Source organism: Ceratotherium simum, chromosome 25, assembly GCF_057802395.1.
Source record: "Ceratotherium simum simum isolate JZ-2026a chromosome 25, ASM5780239v1, whole genome shotgun sequence".
Lineage (NCBI taxonomy): Eukaryota > Metazoa > Chordata > Mammalia > Perissodactyla > Rhinocerotidae > Ceratotherium > Ceratotherium simum.
Genome location: NC_141924.1, coordinates 40,311,972 through 40,333,695, shown reverse-complemented (window position 1 = coordinate 40,333,695; position 21,724 = coordinate 40,311,972). Strand labels below are relative to the sequence as shown.

The following is a 21,724-nucleotide window of genomic DNA, read 5'->3' as shown; positions in this document are numbered from 1 at the left end:
TGAGATGGAATCTATTCTCTGGTGAAGATGCTGTGATGACTGTTGAAATGACAAAAGTATTTAGAATATTACATAACTTTAGTTGATTAAGCAACAGTAGGATTTGAGAGGATTGACTCCAATTTTGACAGAAGTTCTCCTGTGGGTAAAGCGCTATCAAACAGCATTGCATGCTACAGAAAAATCGTTCCTGAAAGGAAGAGTCAATCAATGGGGCAAACCTCACTGTTGTCTTATTTTAACAAGTTGCCACAACCACCTAACCTTTAGTAACCACGACCCTGATCAGTCAGCAGCCATCAACATCGAGGTAAGACCCTCCACCAGCAAAAAGATTACCATTCACTAAAGGCGCAGATGACGGTTAGCATTTTTTAGCAAAAAAGCACTTTTTAATTAAAGTATGTATATTGTTTTTTTAGACATAATGCTACTGCACACTTAATAGACTACAGAATAGCATAAGCATAACTGTTATATGCACTGGGAAATCAAAAATTTGTGTGACTCGCTTTATTGTGAAATCCGCTTTATTGCAGTGATCTGGAACAGAACTTGCAATATCTCCAAGGTATATCTGTAATTCAATTTTTAAGTATTATCTATTAGAGAATCTCTTGCTCATACACACAAGGAGGCAATTATACAAATGAGTGCTGTGGCATTATTTGCAACAAGAAAAAATTGGGAATAAGTTTTTATCAGAAGAGAAATGGATGTATTTAATGAATACTATACAGCAACTAAAGGTATAAGTTATATAGACAGACAAAGATATAGACAGATATGAAGAAATCTCAAAAATATAACCTCTTAGTGAAAAAAAGCAAGTTCCATAACAACTTCTAGGGTATAAAAACAAAAACACAAAACAATCTTATAATTACTATATATTACTTCTGAATGTATAGTAAGATAAAAGTATAAAAATGGACTAGAAGATTACAGAAAAAAACTTATGATAGTGACTGCCTTGGAAAGAAAGGAAAGGGAAGTAGATTAGGGCGCATGGTTAAAGAAGACAACAGCAATGTTTTAATTTTACTAAAAAAAATTTAAAGCACATATAACAATGTAAACAGCTGTTAGGTCTTGGTACTTGGAATATGAATGTTTATTATATTATACTTTTCTGTATAATGTACAGAAGCAAATTTCCCCACATCTCCATAGGCAAGTATCTTGATTCAGCCCCAACTTTCTAAAACTTTACTATTTCTCAGGGAATATTTGGGATGCTGCTAGAATGAGCTTCCTGGACTTTTGGGCTTCAGCAAGTAGCAGAAATATTCTTGAATTGCTGAGAACCCATTTAAACCCTATCTGCATTATCATAAGGGAGTCTCAGAAGACTCTTCACCTTCGTCAAACCTAAAACTATAGGTCAGCAAAATGCAGAGGTGAACAAGAGCCTCCAGGTAATTAGAGAACAATAAATTCACAGTCATACTTAAGTCTCTAACACTCACTGAAAGGTAATTTACTGGCTTGGCAAGTGTCCGAACAAGTAGCAAATCAGTCTGAAAAGTTTCAAAATTAAAGCCTGATCTCATCTTACGTTACACAACATCAAAACTCATTGAGAATCTCTTTATCCTTCAAATTTTACCTGTTTCAGCTTCTGATTCTGAGTCATCTTCCTCATCTTCTTCACTAGAACAGCTAGATTCATCTTTCTTTCCTTCTTCTTCATCATCAACCTTTTCCTGTTCCAGAGATTCAATACGGGATGCATTTTTCTCTGGCTCAATAATCAGTGTCTCTTTGCTGTGAAAGGAAAACAGCCTTCAAATGATTATAAACACAACAAAGTACATTAATTTTTCCTAGATCCACAAAATCTAATAATCATGTCTGTGGCCATCATGCCAACTCATTCATAACAATAGCAAAACCTACTTTAATATTTTACTTACTTTTTAAAGGTCTTCTGTGACTGATTATTCTCCATATTGGCTGTTGATTCAATGAGTGGAGATTTCTTCTCCCGTTTTTCACTATGAAGCTTTATAAAAGTTATGTAAAGGAAAATAAGAAAACTATTAAAATAACACTAATGAGTAAAATACAGAATTTAAAATAATTAACAAAGTAGTTTTCAGAATGATAAATGAAAACAAAACTAAACAAACAAACAAAAGATTTAAGTTTTACCTGAAAAGAAAAGGGCATGGATAAAGAAGAAAGAGGACTAGACAGTGAAAAAGTTCCATGAAGGACTAAGTTGGATTTTTTTAGATCCCTCCAACTTTAGTTCACTAAAAAAGTCAGGGTCCATTAACCACTTAGGATGTCTGAGGATATTTTACTTAAATATCTGTTTCCTAGTTATGTAACTCCTTGCTTATCTAGGGCCCGCTATTTTAGAAATCTGAGATTTTATACCACCTTCTAAGCAAATTTTCTTATGCAATTACAAAAACATATTATTCTTGAGAACATATACATTATAGAAGTACTCATTTTGTGAAGGGGAGGTTAGAGAAACAGGGATAAGCGACAAAAAAGGCTAACCACCACCACTACTCCTACTCTTATTCTCTTACTGTCACTTAGTTTGATTGCTAGGAATAACTTAAAACCAAAAAGTATAAAACATCACAAGAATACTTTTTAAACTGTCTGAAATTCACAGTCATTAAGAGAATTCAATAATATAGAAAATTTTAGACAGTCATCAAACATACCAGATTTTGTTTCTTTTGCAACTCTTCTAAATATCCTAAAATGTCTTCATCTGCTACATCAAAGGCTGTCTGGCCCTACGTAGGAAACAAGCAGGGTGGTGATGGTAAAAAAAAAAGAAATATATATATATATATCAATAAATTATAAAATTCCTTTGGTGATTCTGTATGAATATAGAGAAAGAAGTTAGATAACATTTTTTATGGTAGTTACAAAACATAATACATATGACTCGAAGGAGACGTATGAGAAATCCACGTGAGAGAGAAGCAGTTGATACACCTGCCTTTACTTTTTTGGTAACAGCTTTACTGAGATATAATTCACAAACCATACAAATCACCCATTTAAAGTGTATGATTCAATGGTTTTTAGTGCATTCACCAAGTTTTACAGCCTTCACCACAATCAATTTCAGAACAGTTTCATCACCCCAAAAGAAACGACATACCCATTAGCAGTCACCTCCCCACTTTCCTCATCCCCCCAACCCGCAGCCCGAGGCAATCACTAATCTACTTTCTGCCATGACAGATTTGCCTTTCTGCAATTTCATACAAATGGAATCATACAAAATGTGGTCCTTTGTGACTGGCTTCTTTCGCTTTGCATAACGTTTTTAAGGTTCATCCATTGTTGTAGCATGCATCACTACTTCATTCTTTTGTATTACTCAGTAATATTCCATTGCACAATATACTACATTTTGCTAATCTGTTTATCAGCTGATGGACATTTGCTTTTGCTTTCTGCTTTTTGGATATATATAATGAATAATACTGCTATGAACATTTGTGTACAAGTTTTTGTGTGGACATCTATTTTCATTTTCTTGGGTATATAGCTACAAGTGGAATTACTGGGTCATGTGATAACTCCATGTTTAACCTTTTGAGGTCTTATTTCTTTTTGATACCTCCATAAAAATTAATTAAATTCTTAGTAGAATAACAGAATAAAAAAATATATTTCTATTTGCTTAACAAGTATAGCATGTGTAACATGTAACATTGTAGAACTAATTATACTTTTACACACTAAACTAATTACACACAGAGAGAGTGTGACAATGGCAAAACAAGGATCAGCATATATTGCTGATCTAAAGGGCATCTAAAGAGCTTAAAGCTCGGCCAGCCACAGGTGTGACTTAGTTTCAAAAATTAGTCCACATGAACATCTGTCAATCTATTTTTATTCACTGTGGAAAAGAAAATTTCAAAGAGCTTTTGACCTAACATTATAATGATTTTTCCGGCTGCCTGCATTAGTCTTAATAATAACACTACTGGTACAAGTTTCCAGAATGCCAAAAAGTTCATTATTTAGAATATATTCTACCTTATATGTTAGCCAATGTATGATCCTTTATCAGAAAAAATTCAACTTGTTTCAACTAGAAGATATACCATTCTGAAAGGAAATTCAAATTTCTTTCATAACAGGAGTCTCATATCCACAATAAAGTCAGATGGATAGATAATGACTTTTAAAATGACACAAATTCTTCCACTTAAAAACAAACAACGCACAACCCTCAATTCTATACCAACATCAGGATGTTGACATCTCCTTGGAAAGGAGTTATATTTCCCAACACTATAAAACGAAATATAAGCTATTCAGTATCTGAGCTAGTTTTTCCATTGTCTATTTATAAAATAAAAGCTATGGTCTATGAAATGTAAATTAAAAGTACATAAAATGCCGCTTTATCAAGATAGGAGAATGTGTGTATTTAAAATTTGAGATTTAAAAACACTTTTATATCTGCCTTTTCTTGTTAGAAAGTCTTCCCAGTAGGAATTTAAGAGGCAATCTATCCTTCCCCATTTGGGCTAAGAGAAAAAGTTTTAGCTTTAAGAAACCTTTTTTTCTTGTTTCAACCTTGAGTATTAAATGCTAAGAATTAAATTCCTGAAAAATAAACGTCTCTGAAACAAAATAACTGGCTCAGAATTGGAAGGTGCCCTTTAGATCAGCAATATATGCTGATCCTTGTTTTGCCATTGTCACAGTCTCTCTGTGTGTAATTAGTTTAGTGTGTAAAAGTATAATTAGTTCTACAATGTTACATGTTACACATGCTATACTTGTTAAGCAAACAGTGTTGAAGATCATGTGGAAATAACTCACTGGCTTCTTTTCAAGTATTATTTTAAGCATTATTAATCAACCTTTCACACGAATGAAATACCACATCTTGAAAAACTTTTTGGAATTGTAATTAAATTTTAGCAGTAGTTAAATGCAATGGGGTTGTTTCAGTAACCAAGGAATTTTCCTTTAAAAAAATAAAAAATTGGATTACCTTACTAACCTTTCTTTTCACTTTTCCCTTGATAAATGAGTCTACTTTGCAAACAACAGCTGATAGAGAATAAAAACTAGAGTAAAATGTAGGCTATAAACAGAGAAAAGTTTCTAATTTCAAAAAAGCACAACCATCAACTTAGTAACTTACCCATGCTCTTTAAACAATCTATAGGACGGTTATGAAGCTAACCAATTGTGAAGTTATAAACATTACCCAATTCTTAACAACTATAAGGCTACTATGCTTCACTAAGGGGGTACAAACACAGTAGGGCGTATAAGCAGAGTAACTCAAAGCAACCAGGAAACAACTGAGGACACAATGTTGATATATGAGAAAATAAGAACTCTATCAATTAAGAAAACTATCTCAAAAAAGAAAAAAACTACTGCTTAAAAAAATCAGTTCAATACATCTGTAAATTACCAGAGCCACACTAGAGCCACTGTTGAAGTCTAACTTCATAGCTGCTTCATTCTTCTTTCCTCACTTATTCTAACTGAATTAGTTTCAGAGGTATGATCTCTCTTCATCCTCACAACAACCAGTGGAGTAGCCAGGACAAACATTATTGATTCACATCGTACAGATGAGAAAACCCAGGCTCTGAGTGTATGGTGTTTGCCCAAGGTCATGCAGGTAATGAAGGGAAAGTGGGAACAGAATCGAGGTCTCCACTCTTCCACTGTCTTGACAGAAAAGAAGAATAAGCTCAGATAGAATCAGGGGAAAAAAAAACTCTTGTGCCCATTAATAGCAGAAGTAGTTTTGCTGTTTATTTAAATAATTAAATAAATATTAAACTCATTCAAATTCATTTAATGACAGCCATCAAGCTAAAAAGTTGTTTACTAATCACTGTAGTACTGCATTAAGAGAAAATTCCGACTAGAAAAATACCATAGTTAATTTTTAAAATGGGATAATATTTGGGTACATTCTAGCAAAACAATTCTCTTAATAAATTAAGGAAGCAAAATAAAAATCCTTATATTTAAAATCTGTATCACATAATTTATAATAATGAATTAAAATGACAGCAAATGTGTTTTATAGTTTGCAAATAAGTTAAAGAAACGAGATCAAAACCTCTAAATATTTATTTTTAGAACATTTTCCCCACTCATGTAGAAAGACTTTCAGGTTTCCTATGATATGATTTATTGCATTTTCTATATTATACATTTCCCCAAATTACATTTTCTATTACTAAAGAATTCATCTAAACTCTGGAAGTACCTTAAGTACATTTCTTTGATATTTTAAAGATTTTAAAATCTTCAATCTATAAGTACTGAAGAAGGTATCAAATGAGAGGATAAATTCATATAGGCAGGCTTAAACAATTAAGACTAATTTGTTTTGGAACATGAAGTATGACATGTTATTCTAAAATATAGCCAATGAAAACAAACAGTGAGATAGCCTAACTCACCTAGGCATAATGAAATTTTAAAAATTAAGAGATAAGTCTTATAAGAATATCTTCCATTACTATAGAATATAGTTCTCGAAAGAAAAAAACAAAAAAAGCTTGCGGCCAGCCCAGTGGCGTAGTAGTTAAGTGCGTGCTCCACTTTGGCGGTCTGGGGTTCACAGGTTGGGATCCTGGGTGCGGATCAACGCACCACTCATCAAGCCATGCCGTGGCAGCATCCCATATACAAAATAGAGGAAGAGGGGCACAGATGTTAGCTCATGGCTAATCTTCCTCAGCAAAAAGGGGAAGATGAATAGACGCTAGCTCAGGGCCAATCTCCCTCACCAAAAAAAAAGCTCACATTTGGGTATATTTATGGCACAAAGGCTTTTAGAACGCTATACACATTATGTAGCTCCTCACTATTAAAAAGATGTTTTTAAAATCTTGATAATTTAAAAGAAAGATCATATTCTGATAAAAATTTAAAAATCATATTTTTAAAATTTATGAGTTAATATCTGGAAAATTAAACATACGAGAAATCAAAGACTAAGAAAAGTTGCACAGAACTTAGCAGAATAAAAAAAAAACAATTATTACGGCTTTAGGAAAATTACTCAACTTCTCTGATCATGTTCCCAAATCTGCAAAACTCTGATAACAACTTCATAGGATGTTAAAAGGACAGCAGTAGATAATATGTGTGAAAACAAGTTGAAAACTAAAATTTTAAGGAATTATGAGGCACAATTCTTTTAAGATCAAATAAAGATGCACTGAAATCATGAAATGAGGGAATAAGATGTTAATATTTAGGGTGATACAGGAACGGCTACTATAGCAATACAGAAACAAAAGCAGATATAGCAAAATGATTTTATATGCAGTCTTTCTCCTAGAGCATAATTTTGATGAAGTGCATGACATAGGAATTAGACAATTATAGAACAGATACAAGATAAAATAAATTTTTCTCATACATACTATATATTGTGTATGTTTCACTAGCATAACATAACATGTTTAAACTAGGAAGTGATATAATCTTTTTGAAAAACCATTTCAATTAGTAAGCTCCTCTCTTCTGGTCCTTATCTGGAGGCCACTACCACTGAATGAACCAATCAGCATTGTCCATGTCAGTGGACAAGCAGCCTTTAGGGAGGTACTATTTGGGAGAAAGACAGGCATGCAGAACAGAGATCAGAAGGTAACAGGTATTCACTAATTTCTTCAGAAAAATCCCAAATGCTGTGAAAATTTCTACATAAAAAGAGAGGAAAGATGAATTGTTAAGGTAAAATTAGCTGGCCTTTTATTTAAAATTAAACAGTATCAACATTTATTTGTCTTCTAATACTGATTACAAAACAGAATACTGTTATAATAAAAAACAATAGAGAAAGCAAATTATCAAAAGTTTTCACTAAAATTTAGATTGAAGACTTTGGACTTATATATAGAGCAAACCTATACTTAGAGATAGATCATTCTCAAATATTTTTTATCTTGACTTTCCTGAAGATTTTCACCATCTCCTATGATTTTCTTGCCTGCACATTTCTTATATAAAATACATTTATAAATACATATATGAAATACTCCAGAAAGAACAAAGGAGTTCAGTGGGCTTCTTTATCGCTTTATGTCAGCAACTAGGACGTGAATCTACACTACTACCCTCAAACTCCAACTACTTACTCATGGGCAAATCTTGGGCATATGGTATATCATATTTGCTCTCTTTCTTTTGCAGATCCCCAACTACAAACTGCAGTTACCAGAGTAACTAGCAACAGCACCCATATTAATGGACACAATAGAATTAGATGGTCCTATTTGAATAAAGATGAGATCATTTTAGGAATCTCTGCTAAGTAATCCACTATTTTCTCCTATGAAATGCAACGTAGAAGGGATAGTCTATGGAAGTTAAGAGTAATTAAGCTCATTAAATGAGACATATTTTGAGCTCTGCAATTACTGGTAGATGACTCTTATCATCTACCAACATGGAGTAGGAGGGAACTAGTGGAAATATTAGTGACACTGGTAACTGACGGTATGCGAAAGGAAGCAGAGGAGAAAAGTCTAATCTAATAAGGAATTTGATAACCTGAATCTGTTCATGATTTTGTGAAAAACACTTATATGACATTTGCTCCCTCCTTCCCTCTACCTAATTGGGTGATATTAAGTAAATCATTTACCTTGCTCAACTGTTTTCTCATCTGCAAAACTAGGAGACTAGATGTTTTTGCATCTCGATCTTATCTGGCATAAAACTTGATGGTTTTTATTATTCTCACCTGCTATAAGACCCCACTATCCATGTCACTTAAAAAACTACTGTAAGCAAACAAATAATACTGTCAGCTAAAGAGAATCAGAAACACACTTCTGTATGTGTTCCAATTCATAAATAAAGTGATGGGAGAAAACATACACATAGAAATGCAAAATTCTCTTACTTGATGAATTCCTAAGTATATAATATCAATGGAAGTACCCCAATCTACTTTATATGTATGTTAACACGATTACTGAAAGAGCAATACTTCTTTCTTTGCAGAATAAGGCCAAAATCACCTCATAGGTAGCTGAAAAAGACAATTAATTAATAATACAAATCAATAAACAACTGAAACAAAATGTTTTATACAGTTGATAAAACAATTATAGAATTTATATTCTTATAACATTTTTTAGACTAAAACTATATTTCTAAAAGTTAAAATATTTGAAATACATTTAAAAGGCCTACCACTTTGTTGACCATCTCCATATCACACAGATTGTCCACTAAAATTCGACATGCTTCTTCTTTACCCCAATGAGCTGCAGCATGAAGAGGTGTCCAGCCATCATAATCTTTAATATTAACATCATAGCCTGCCTGTATTAAAAGTCTAAAGAAATTATAGTGAATTAGACAATCATTAAAATCTAGAAATGAGCAAACATAACCAATTGCTTTATATTATGTGAGTTAACAAAAACTTGCAACATATTTCTTTTCAGAGTTCAAATCCCCCTTCTCCTCAATGAATTAAGCAGGGCAAAAGAAAGTAATTCTTAGAAAACACTGGTAATAGAGGATCTTGAGTTACTGCCATAATAACGCATTCAGCTTTAACTAATTCCTAATGACTATAAGTCTTACGGTTTGGTGTGACAATGATTAATTCTTGTTAATATGATTTGTAACTGAAATTATCACAGGAAACTCCATAATTTTTCAATGTGAGATCAAAAATTACTGGATCAATTTGTATGTTAAACTGATTTATTGCAGGGAATGTCTTCAGGTGTCCACATGATATCATCTCAGGCTAAATGTGTTCTAAAAATCTACTGGGCTCAAACAATCTTATTTTGTAGTGTTTTTGCTGCCTTGCAGTTGAGGAATCAGTTTGTGAAAGCTTTCAAGAAACTTTACGATCTACCATGAAAAATTTTTGTAGGAAAATGACAATCTGACTGTCAGAAACAAAGCAAAGCAAAACAAATATTCAAAGGGGTCGAGTCTACTTTTCTGCAGCAGTAGAAAGCAGATAATCCAATCAACAAAGCTAGAAAACAGGAATATATCTTAATAAAATGCAAAAAGTTGCATACATTATGTTAGTATGCCCTTCTAACTGTATACTGACATTAACCTTTATTTTATTCAGAAATTAAGCTCACAGAGAGCAAAGAATGGGGTCTATAAATTGCACACAGCCTAGCGTCCCCCGCCCTGGCCACCCAGATGAACACTAAATACTTCACAGCTCATGAAATCTGGTTTACCTTTACCTTATTTTCCAAGATGTTGAGCTTGAGAAGGGCTTCTTCCTACCTACAGGAAGTGGTAGTGATAGCTAATATACAACCCTTCATTTATTTATGTTTCAAGAACTGATCCTTTATTTCCTAACAATATCTAAAGCAGCTGTTTCTGATTCTGGCTCCATAGCAGAATCATCTGAAGAACTTGTGAAAAACAACAGATTCCCCAGCTACACTCCAGTCCTACTGAATTAATCAGCATATTGGGAGACGGGGCCTGTCAATCTATATTCTTAATAAGTCCCCCATATGATTCTCAGATCACTGTCCGTCACCTGCCTGTAGATGAACATTTAAGAACCACTGATCTAAAGAACAGGTTAACAGACATAAATCCAGAGATTTAAGTTAAAAAAATTGTCCATTAACATATACATTATCAGAAACTTTATTAATAGAGACAGAAATAATACTGGAATATAAGATAATAAAAATACATCCCTCATTAGGAAATATGAACTATAATAATGTTAAATATCCTGAGCGACATAAAATTATAAGTACTTGGGAGTCTGTGTGGAGAGGAAGGCAGATAAGTTTTTTTCCCCTACAAACATCTGGCTCTCTGGATGTGCCAGGACATACAAAGATACTGAAAAAAATAAGACAGTACTTATTATATTCAAGGAGCTTCTAATGGAGGACAAAAGTCAAGTACAACAGCAATCAACCTGCACAGATAGGTTCTGTGATGGAGAGGCAATGGGAGTACAGAGCTGAAAAGCATCAAAATCAATTGAAAGAGATTCAGTGTGTTGGGGGGGAGGGGTAAGTGGTGAGACAGCTACATTTGAAACAGATCTCTTCTATTTATCTTTCATTTAATATTTTATTTCCTAAGTAATATATTCACAAGGTTCAGAACTAAGAATAAATGGCTATACAGGGAAGTCACTCTTCCACTGCTGACCTTTAGCCAACCAGTTTCCCCTCCCCATAGATAACCATACTAATTTTGACTGGATCCTTACAGAGATTTTATGCATATGTAAGCAAATACAATTTAAAATTTTTTAAATTAAACACAAATGATGCATACTTCTGTCCTAGGTTTTGATACTTAATACATCCCAGTGCTCTTTCCATATCTATATGTAGTGTTTTAATTGTTACAGAGTATTCCAGTGAAAGGATGTATCAGAATTTATTCAACCATTCTCCTACTCCTATTATAAACAACGCTGCTAGCAAATACCTTATTTCCTATGTGAGTGAGAATATCTGTTAAAAACATTCCTAGAGGTAGAACTGCTAAGCCAAAGAATAACTGTTACTTTGATAGAATTTGCTCAATTGTCATTTATACTTCCACCGGTAATGTAAGAGAGTGCCTTTTCCCAACCTTGCCAACACAGTGTGCCAAACATTTTGATCTTTGCCAATATGATTGATGGAAAATGGTAATTCAGTGTAGCTTTATCTGCACTTATTATAAATGCAGTTGAACATTTTTTTTCATAGGCTTAAGAGCCTTGAAGAGAGTCAAAGGATTGAAGGGAATTTGCCTCCAAGTTGAAGAGATGGTGAATGGAGGTATCTAGATAGAAACAAGAGTGGGTATTAAGACATCATGACAGAACTTCAAGTAGATATATATAGCTGGAACAATGCATACCTGAGGAGCAATGGTAGCAGCTTAGCTTAAAAGAGAGGCTAAGCCAGTGACCAGATGACTAACAGTCTTATGTGTTAACTTGAGGAGTTTAAAATTTATCCTGATCCCCACTGAGAATCTTAATGAAGGATTTTTTTGTTTTTGTTTGTTTTTGTGAGGAAGATCGGCCCTGAGCTAACATCTGCCAAACCTCCTCGTTTTGCTGAGGAAGCTTGGCCCTGGGCTAACATCCGTGCCCATCTTCCTCCACTTTATATGGGACGCTGCCACAGCATGGCTTGCCAGGTGGTGCGTTGGTGTGTGCCTGGGATCCGAACTGACGAACCCCGGGCCACCGCAGCAGAGCGCGCACACCTAACCGCTTGTGCCACCAGGCCAGCTCCTTAATGAAGGATTTTAAGAGCCTGGATAACCTAATTGCAAAGACCACTTGGAAGCAGACTAGAAATCTATTTTATAGTGCAATCCAGTACTCATATATATGTTGACAGAAATAAGAGTTTTAAGAAACAATATTTACCTTTACCATACACAATACTCTTTGATATTTTCAATTCTTTTTAAAAAAAATGCTGTTGGCAACTGACTAAGTTCATTTCATGACAGGTGAATGGGGTCTGAAAGTTTGAAAAGTTCTGGATTAGAGAGAAACAGGTGGGGGACAAGGACACTAATTTGAAGTCAACTGTATTATTCTAGGAGAATGCTTAAGTTATTGCAGTGAGTAGAGACTGCAAGAGGAGGACACTTGGGAATAACTGACCCACTTAATTTCTTCACTGTTTTTGCTGAGAGGGAATAAGGAGCACAGATTGATATTATAAGCTCAAGTGGGACAAAAGCAATATAAAGGGTGCAGTAGATTTTGCTAAGGTTCAGTCTCATTGCCTTTCACATACATATAACAAAAGTTATGCACTGAATTATTTTTGTTCATATAGTTGCCAACAACTTTGTCTTGCATAAGTAAAAAAACAAAACAAAAATTTATTTTCAAACAACGGACCTTTCTTCCAACGCAATTTGCTGATGAATATATAGTCCAAGTTCCTTATGGCTTGATATTTAATATTATGCTATTAGCACTCTGAGTTTCTGTGTTTATGTAGTAAATAGAAAACTGTATTTCAGATAAATTATATGTAAACATTCAGTAGGAATCAAGCTCTCAGAATCTGAGGATATGTTTATTATGTTCTTAGTCTCAGCAACCAGAGTTAGCTTATCTGGGAACCTCAAAATGACTCTAATAATTTATTGGCCCAGAAGGTAGCATATAATGGTTGTCTGATACTTAAATTTAACTTATTGGAAAACTGCAACTGAAGAAAACAACAGTACAATAACCAAAATTTGAGAGTGAAAGAAAGAACTTTAGAAACAAAGCAATATTCAAGGTAGTTTTCTCTTTCTTCCTGTAAATGGACATAAGTAACTTTTATAAGCTCTTTCAAAATAATGTTCGCAGGTATTTTAAGAAAAGGAACAATGAAGTAAAGAAAACAAACTGAAGAAGAAAAATGACTGTGAAAAGCAATACTTACTTTAAAACTTCTGTATAGCCTTTCGCGGCTGCAACATGCAATGCTGTCCCTCCAGATTTTGCATGCCGGACATCATTTATATGACCACTATTTAGCCATTGCCTTGCATCTCTAAGCATTATCCGTTCTTCTTCCTTTCGAGCTGCTTCTATATCAACCCCTGATAAAATAAAAATCATTTTTTGATTTTTTCTTTACAGAAAATGTTCTCCTTATGTTGGGAAACAAAATTATCCAAAACATTTCAAGTTTAAATGAAAATTAAAAGTGAAATTATGTTTTTGAAAAATGGGCTGCTATAAGCTGGTTAAATAAAGAAACGTGGAAATAATTGTAGATATTTTATTAGCCCTCTCTAATGATTATTTAATTTTTGCCCCACAATATTATTTTGGCCTTCTTTTTACCTTTCTGATTATTCCTTCTGTTTTTTAAAATTTGAATATTCCCCAAGGTATATCATCCTTTGGTCTAAAAAAAGAAAGGTTTTGTTTTTTTTAAACAATCAAATGTAATTAAGTCTCAAATTTCTATCCAATGCTTTGACCAGTTCTCTGAACTCTAGCCTAGTAGGTATAAATGTTTATTGAATACTTCAGCTTGGAGGTCCTGTCTTCATCTAAAATTTACCACACCTTAAAATAGATTATTTCTCCACCCAACTCCCTTCTCTTTTCCAACATAGTACATTGTTCATACCATTAGTATTAGTTTTATAATTTTAACAAGTTATAGAGCTGTTCATTCATTTGAAAGCATTTACTAAGCACTGTGCTAGGCTGAGGTGGTAAGAGTGGGGAGAATTCAAAAAGGAGCAAGACACGCTAGTTTTTACCTTCAAAGAGCTCAACTTGCTGAGAAAAAAATTAAAATAGAAAAGATAATCCTGAAATTCCTAAATGATCTCATGTTGTCTTATGGCTTCACTGCTGGATATTTAATAAATAGCACATACCACAATGCATTTACAATCTATCTTACTACAGAAGACTATAAGCTTATTAAAGGTAAAGATACTGCTTTTTATCTTGTATCCCCACTTTCCGGTTGAGCACCTGACACAAAGTAAAAGAGATTAGCAAATGTTCACTAAATGAATGATGGATGAATACACAAGTGAGTAAAAAACAATTATACACATGCACAACTCCTCAGCTAAGATCTTTCCTATAATTCATATCCATGTATCCAACTGTCTGGTCAGAATTTTTCTTTCATTCATTCAATATGTACTAAGTGCCTGCTATATGTCAGGTACTTTATTTGGTGCTATGGGTATAGAAGTGAATTTATATTATATGGCAGAAGATGATACATCTGTGAAGAAAAATAAAGCAGGGTGAAGGGACTGTAATAACAAAGAGTTGTTTTATATAGGTTGGTAAAGAACAGCCTCTTTGGTAAGGTGACATTACAGTAAGAAATAAAGTGAGTGACAGTCATACTATAATCTGGGAGAACATTCCAGGCAGAAGGAAGTACTGGTAAGCTCTGAGGTAGAAGCCTGCTTGGAATGTTCTCCTGCTTAGAAGAAGGCCAGGGTGTCTATAGAGTAGTGAGGACAATGAGCGGGGTGACATGATCTGACTTAATTTAAGAGGATCACTTAAGCTGAAAAGTTAAGAATAAAAATTGAGGTATCAACTTGGAGGTTAGTGAAATAAACCAGGCAAGAGATGATGGTAACTTGAACCAGGTGGTAGCAGTGAAGGTAGTAAAGAGGTTAGATTCTGGATTCTTTACGGCACACCAAAAGAATTTGCTGTTAGTTTGGATATAGGAGAAACACAGAAGTCAAGGATGAATCAAAGGTTTTTAGGCTGAGCAACTGGAAAAATTAAATTTTCAATTTTGGAAACGTGAACTTTGAGATGCCCTAATAGACATCTAATTGGAGATATCAAGTAGTCAATTGGATATCTGAGCCTGGAGAACAGAGAAGTCGTCAAGACTACGGAAATAATAAAACAACATACCACAGTCATCTCAAACTCAATGCTGAAATCTTAACTCAATTTTCCCCAGTCCATCTGCTTGCTGCCTGTCTTATATTTCATATACTACTAGGTACCACTAATTACCCAGCAACCTGGAAGTCTTCCTTAATCCCTCCCTTTATCTTATGCCCAGACCCCATCCAATTAGTTACTAGATTTTGAATTGCCATCCCCTAGACTGTCTTCTTGATGTCCCCTATTATCATCTTAGTTCATGTCTTAAGTCTCACACTTTGACTATTACTAATGGCCCTTAATTCATTTGCCTCAGTCCCTTCCAATTCATTCCCCACATCACTGCCAGACTGGTTTTTCTGTATCAAAATATGATCATCTCTCTCTTCTACATAAATTTGTCAATGATTGCTCACCGCCTATAAGACAAAGTTCAAGCTCTTTAGTGTAGCAGACAAAGCCTTTAACCATTTGGTCTCAATGCATTTTTAATCTCTAGTCTTTCCCCTCTATCATCACCCAGTGTTGTAACCATCTAGGTCTCCACATAGGTCCCCAAGTGAATTGTGTCAGTGCTGTTGTGCAAGCTATTATCCTCTACCTGGACTGTATCCTTACCTTGCCTGCTTAGCAAATTATTATTTATTCATGACACAACTAAGTTGTTCAAGTGAAGCTCAACTTCTAAAAATTGAAAAATATTTGAATTGAAAAATATTTTTAAAATACCAAGATTACACAAGTACACGTAAAATCATCTTCAAACTAGAGATTGTAATATCTCATTACATTTGAAAGAAACCTGCAATAAGATTTACCAAATAGACTTTATAAAAACAATTATATACACTATATACATGTAATGAACCAAACCTATTATAATCTTTATTCTAAAAGTATCACCATTTTTATAATAAAGCAATTTTATATATCAAAAATTTCCTACCAAAAGATAATCAGCTCATTTTAAGATGCCTTCTAATGTTATTCATAAAAGAAATTATAAAGCTTAATTACATTAAGAATAACCTTTTTACTAAATGATTTTTCTCAGATTGATTTATTTTCTTATGCTTTATTCTTTTACTAAGTCTTCTAAAACATGAATCTCTTTATTATCTTTATCCCTTTGTCTTTACCACCTTCAACATTCTGATTTTTATTGTCTTTTACTATCGTCTTTTACTATTCTAAATTTCCTCTGGTCTTGAAATAAAAAAATATCTACTTCTTACTTCTGGATTTATCTAATTTCATGCTACTTTTAACTAATTACAAAGTAATTACCCCCTTTTGCCTCCAAATTGTGCTCTCATATGAATGATACATTAAAAAACAACTCGAGCTTAAAATTAAAGTATATGTGAAAGGAAATTTTTTATACTTAAGAAAATCCAGTTAGAAAAGAAAAACTCTTCTCTCATTCTTAAACATTTTTTCTAAATACTACTGATTAGAGTTATAGACCCTGCTTTTGTTCATTAAAAAAATTTTAAAAACCTCATTGTACTACATATTACAATACTTGTTTTCTAATTCCAGAGCTTTAACTAGCTAGTAACCTTGAGAAAGCCATAACTTCTTTGAATATTAGTATAACGGGTTAAGAACACAGATATTAAATCTAGACTGCTAGGTTTCAATCTCTGATCTGCCACTTACTAGCTCTATTACCTTGGGCAAGATACTTAATCTACGCTAATATTGTTTCTTTATTTGTAAGATGGGGTAATGAAAGTACCTATCCCTAGGGTTGTTGTGAGAATTAAATTAATTAATATATGTGAAATTTTTAGGATCAGGAGTAAATACCAAGGTGTTAACTATTATTATCAGTTCTAAAAGTCTGTGACTTTGCTTCTCTTTTCCTGTTTTATGGTCTAATAGAAAGAAAACCTTGCAATGCATTTAACTGGTCCTCAATCCACCTACTATAATTGAAAGGTTTTTAAAAAATGAAAACAATAGATATTAAAACTAAACTGGGTATAATAAAGTGATTAGACTAGTTAACATCTGTCACTACTATTGAAAAACAGTAAATATCAGAATGAAATGTAGCCAAATCTCTTAGGTAAGAAAAAATAAAATTAAATTGGAATTTGGTCAGCTAAGAGATACAAAAATTGACTTCTGTCCCAAACTAAACAAAGAAAATTGCATTAAAATATAAACCAGAAATACTTTCAGCTACTGTTCAGTCATTATTACTTTAAAGGCAATTTACTTAAGCATAACTTGTTACTGATCAAATATATTAGAATAAGAAATAAGCACTAAAAGAACGATTAAAGAATCTAAAAATATTGGGCTGGCCCCGTGGCTTAGTGGTTAAATGCGCGCGCTCTGCTGCTGGCGGCCCGGGTTCGTTCCCGGGCGCGCACCGACGCACCGCTTCTCCAGCCATGCTGAGGCCGCGTCCCACATACAGCAACTAGAAGGATGTGCAGCTATGACATACAACTATCTGCTGGGGCTTTGGGGGGAAATAAAAAAAAAAAAGAATTGAAAAATATTAAATAACTTTCACACTAGGATAAACAATCTGAGAAATCTTATCACTACTAGAGATATATTTAGAGTGCTCTTTTTATAATTATTAAAATCTATTAGAGATGTCCCTATCCTTTTGTTTCTTCAGAATAAAGTTATGCTACATAAATTCATGTATTCCCATTATATGAATAAAATGAACATCATGAACTATTTTCTAGGAGAAATTCCTAACAAAATGCAGAATGATACAGCGATGATGAAGAGTGTGGGCTAAAGATATCTGTCACACTGAGACTAAACTACAGCAGCACTTCCTATCTGTATGACTGTGGGCAAATCACTGGACCTCAATTTCTCATCTGTAAAATGGGGGTATAATAGTAGTATTAACCTTTTAGAATTGCCGTGAGGATGAAATGAGGTAATGTATGTAAAGCCCTTTGCTCAATGCCTGGAATATAATCAGCATTTAATAAGAGTTAGCTACTGTACTAGCTCTTCACTTTTAAGTTCCGGGGTCATCTCATCTACTATTTCCCAGAATTCCTCCTCATCTATTTATTATTCTCCCAGATATACATTTTCCATCCTGACATCTCCTAAGTTCCACCAGTGCACCAAACACTGTCATCTAGATATCCTTTAGCTGCCACAAACTCAATATATCCCAAAACAAACTCATGTACTCCCTATATCTGTTCCTGCTTTGTGCCACATTTTCCCCTATGAATTCATCCAATCATCACTTCTTAACATGGAAACTTCAGGAGGCAGATGTGTTGGCTTTAATTCTTCCTTCATCCCCACATTCAGTTCTTTAGTGAACTGTTTTAATTTTACCTTAGTATTTCCTCCCAATATTTCCCTACCCCTTTCCATCTTAAATGTAATTGTTTTGGTCCTTATCATCTTTTACCAGCATTCTTCAAGAAAGGCATGCCACCATGCATCCCCCATTCTAATTCATCCTCCAAACTGCCATCAGCTTTATTACTAAAAACCAAATCCAATCAGGTTAATTTCCCACTTGGAGATCTTTGTTGTATCTGCCTAATACCTACAAAATAGATGTCCTTCACCATCTGGCTCCAGCCTAATCTTTTCAGGCCTCACCTCCTACTCCTACTAATTCCATCCTGACTTTCTATGCTCATTCCAATTCTAATGAATTCTCCGCATATGCTATGTCTCCAATTCCTTTTCTTTGCACACGTTGATATCCCCGCCTGACATGCCTTTTCTGTCTACCACCTCCCTTCTCTGCCAAGCAAACTCCCTCTCAAATGTCATCACTCTGAAATCTTTCCTGACTATTGCAAGCAGTTAGTCATAGCCTTTTCTGTTCTCCCACAACATTCTGTTCCTATCTATATTTTAGCACATAGCACACCGCATTATGAAGCTCTGTTTATATATTTGCCACTTCCACTACACTGTGAAATCCTTAAGAACAAAGATTGTCTTATTCTTTTTTCCCTAATACCCAGCACTCAGAACATCTGTGGACATATTAATCAATACTGAAGGAATCATTACAATTAAAATCAGTCTTGCTAACAGTTTCCTTTAGATACAAGGAAACCAAAGGTAAGAAGTTTTCAGTACATCTCCACGCCTCTCCTAGTTCATAATAATTGCTAACTAATATTAGACAGTATAAAAATATTTATTTTAACCGCTGTTTAACAGGAAACTTAGCTATCTGGGCGCTCATCAGGGCAAGATGAGCAGATAAAGCACTCTCTCTTTCTAGGCTGTGATGCTTTATATCTATTCTTTCAGTTTCCTCAAGTCTTGAAGATCCCATTACTCCAAAATGCCTGCCTAGAACACAGTTGTTAAAAGCTCTCCTATGTGCTTATCCAGGCTCCAGTTCATGACTACTTTTCCAAAGTGTGCCCTGTTTCTCCTGGGCTCCAGGTACCGTCAACCACTTGTTACAATACCTCAATTCTATTTAGGCATTTACATATTTTCTCAGTTTCAGTACCTAAGACTTTTTTTTTAAACTATCGAGTACTAATTATGAATTCTCCTAATCCCAAATGAATAAAAATCTCTTTTCAAGGGACTGACTGAGCTTCTATTCCTTTACTTCTATTTCCTGATGAACCACACTTCAGCAGGAGTCAACCCTCTAAACCAATATCCAATACCTTTACTTTATAATTTAACCTTAGAAAAACACAGTTTTCTTCTGATAATACCCATTTAATCACTGCCTAAACATAATGGAATATAGTAGAAATACATACAGTAATTTTGTTTATATATATTAAAAATTTTTAATTGTAAGTAAAATACACATAAAAAATTTACCATCTTAACCATTTTTAAGTATACAGTTCAGTAGTGTTAAGTACCTTTACACCGTTGTGCAACCAATCTTCAGTACTCTTTTCATCTTGCAAAACCAAAATGCCATACCCATTAAACAACAAATCCCCATTCCCACCTCCTGACAAACATCATTCCACTTTCTGTCTCTATGAATTCGACTATTTGAGGTACCTCATGTAAGTGGAATCACACAGTATTTGTCTCTTTGTGACTGGCTTATTTCACTTAGTATAATGTCCTCAAGGTTCACCTATGCTGTAGCATGTGTCAAGAATTTCCTTCTTAAGGCTGAATAGTATTCCATTGTATGTATATTACACATTTTGTTTATCCATTCATGGACACTTGGTTTACTTCCATCTTTTGGTATTGTGAATAATGCCGTTATAAATGTGGGTGTACAAATATCTCTTTGAAACTTTCCTTTTAATTCTTTGGGTATATATCCAGAAGCAGAATTACTGGATTAAATTTTATATGTATGTTTTTTAAATAACAGCTTTATCAAGATATAATTCCTCTACTACTTAAAGTATATAATTCAGTAGTTTTTGGTAAATTCGCAGAATTGTGTAACCATTACCACAATCAGTTTTAGAACACTCATCACTCCTAAAAGAAACTACTCATAAGCAATCACTCCTCATCTATAAACTGACATCTCCCAAATTTATACCTTCAGCCCGTACCTCTCTCTACTCACATATTCAACTGCTTGAATATCTAATAGGCAAATTTAACACGTCTGAAAATGAATCCCTAAACTTTCCTTACAAAATCTACTTTTCCCACAATATTCACGTCCCAAATAGAAGCTTCATCCATCTAGTTGCTCAAATCAAAAATCTTTGACTCTTCCCTGCCTTCTTTTTTCTCACACACCCTGCATTTAACCTAATTTTCTTGGCTAAATCTTCAAAATATATCTAAAATCAACCTCTTCTCATCATTTCGTCTATCACCACATACTTCTGCCCTTAACCTTCCTACAATCTATTTTCAACACAACAGCCACAGAGATCCTTTCTAAGGTAAGTCAGGTCATGTCATTCTTCTACCTCAATCCCTCCACTGGCTCCCTATTTCACTCAGATGAAAAGCCAAAGTCCTTCCAATGGCCCTCAAGGCCTTATGTGATATGGTTCACTGCCACTTCTGAGACCTCATCTCCTTCCAGCCTCTTCGTTGTTCCACCTGCTCCAGTCACACTACTCTACATACTGCCTCTCTGAATACACCAGGCACCCTCCCATTCTTGCACTCATTGTTCTTGCTCCCTCTGTCCAGAATGTTCTTTCCCCAGACCCATATGATTCATTCCTTCACCTCGTTCAGATCTTAGCTTAAATACCACCTTATCAGTGAGGGCTTCTTGACTACTCTATTTAAATTTGCAACGTGTCACATTCACCCTGTGCACTTCCTATCCCCTTTGCTGTTTTATTTCTCTCCAAAGCTCTTATTACCATATACTTTTATGCCTGATCCTACTGCTTATGATAGTTCTTTCAACTTTAA

The 21,724-nt window shown here is 34.2% G+C and overlaps 1 protein-coding gene across 5 annotated transcripts in view; it reads right to left on the bottom strand.

The window, feature by feature from the left end:
- PPP1R12A (protein phosphatase 1 regulatory subunit 12A) overlaps window positions 1-21,724 on the bottom strand; it is a 144,023-nt gene that overhangs the window by 51,708 nt on the left and 70,591 nt on the right. For all 5 annotated transcript variants that reach the window (XM_004417898.3, XM_087449142.1, XM_004417901.3 and 2 more), the window contains exons 4-8: window positions 13,419-13,578; window positions 9,193-9,337; window positions 2,688-2,762; window positions 1,917-2,005; window positions 1,610-1,767 (exon numbers count right to left, since the gene is read on the bottom strand). In XM_004417898.3, the coding sequence (XP_004417955.1) occupies window positions 1,610-1,767; window positions 1,917-2,005; window positions 2,688-2,762; window positions 9,193-9,337; window positions 13,419-13,578 (627 nt within the window). The remainder of the gene's footprint in view (window positions 1-1,609; window positions 1,768-1,916; window positions 2,006-2,687; window positions 2,763-9,192; window positions 9,338-13,418; window positions 13,579-21,724) is intronic.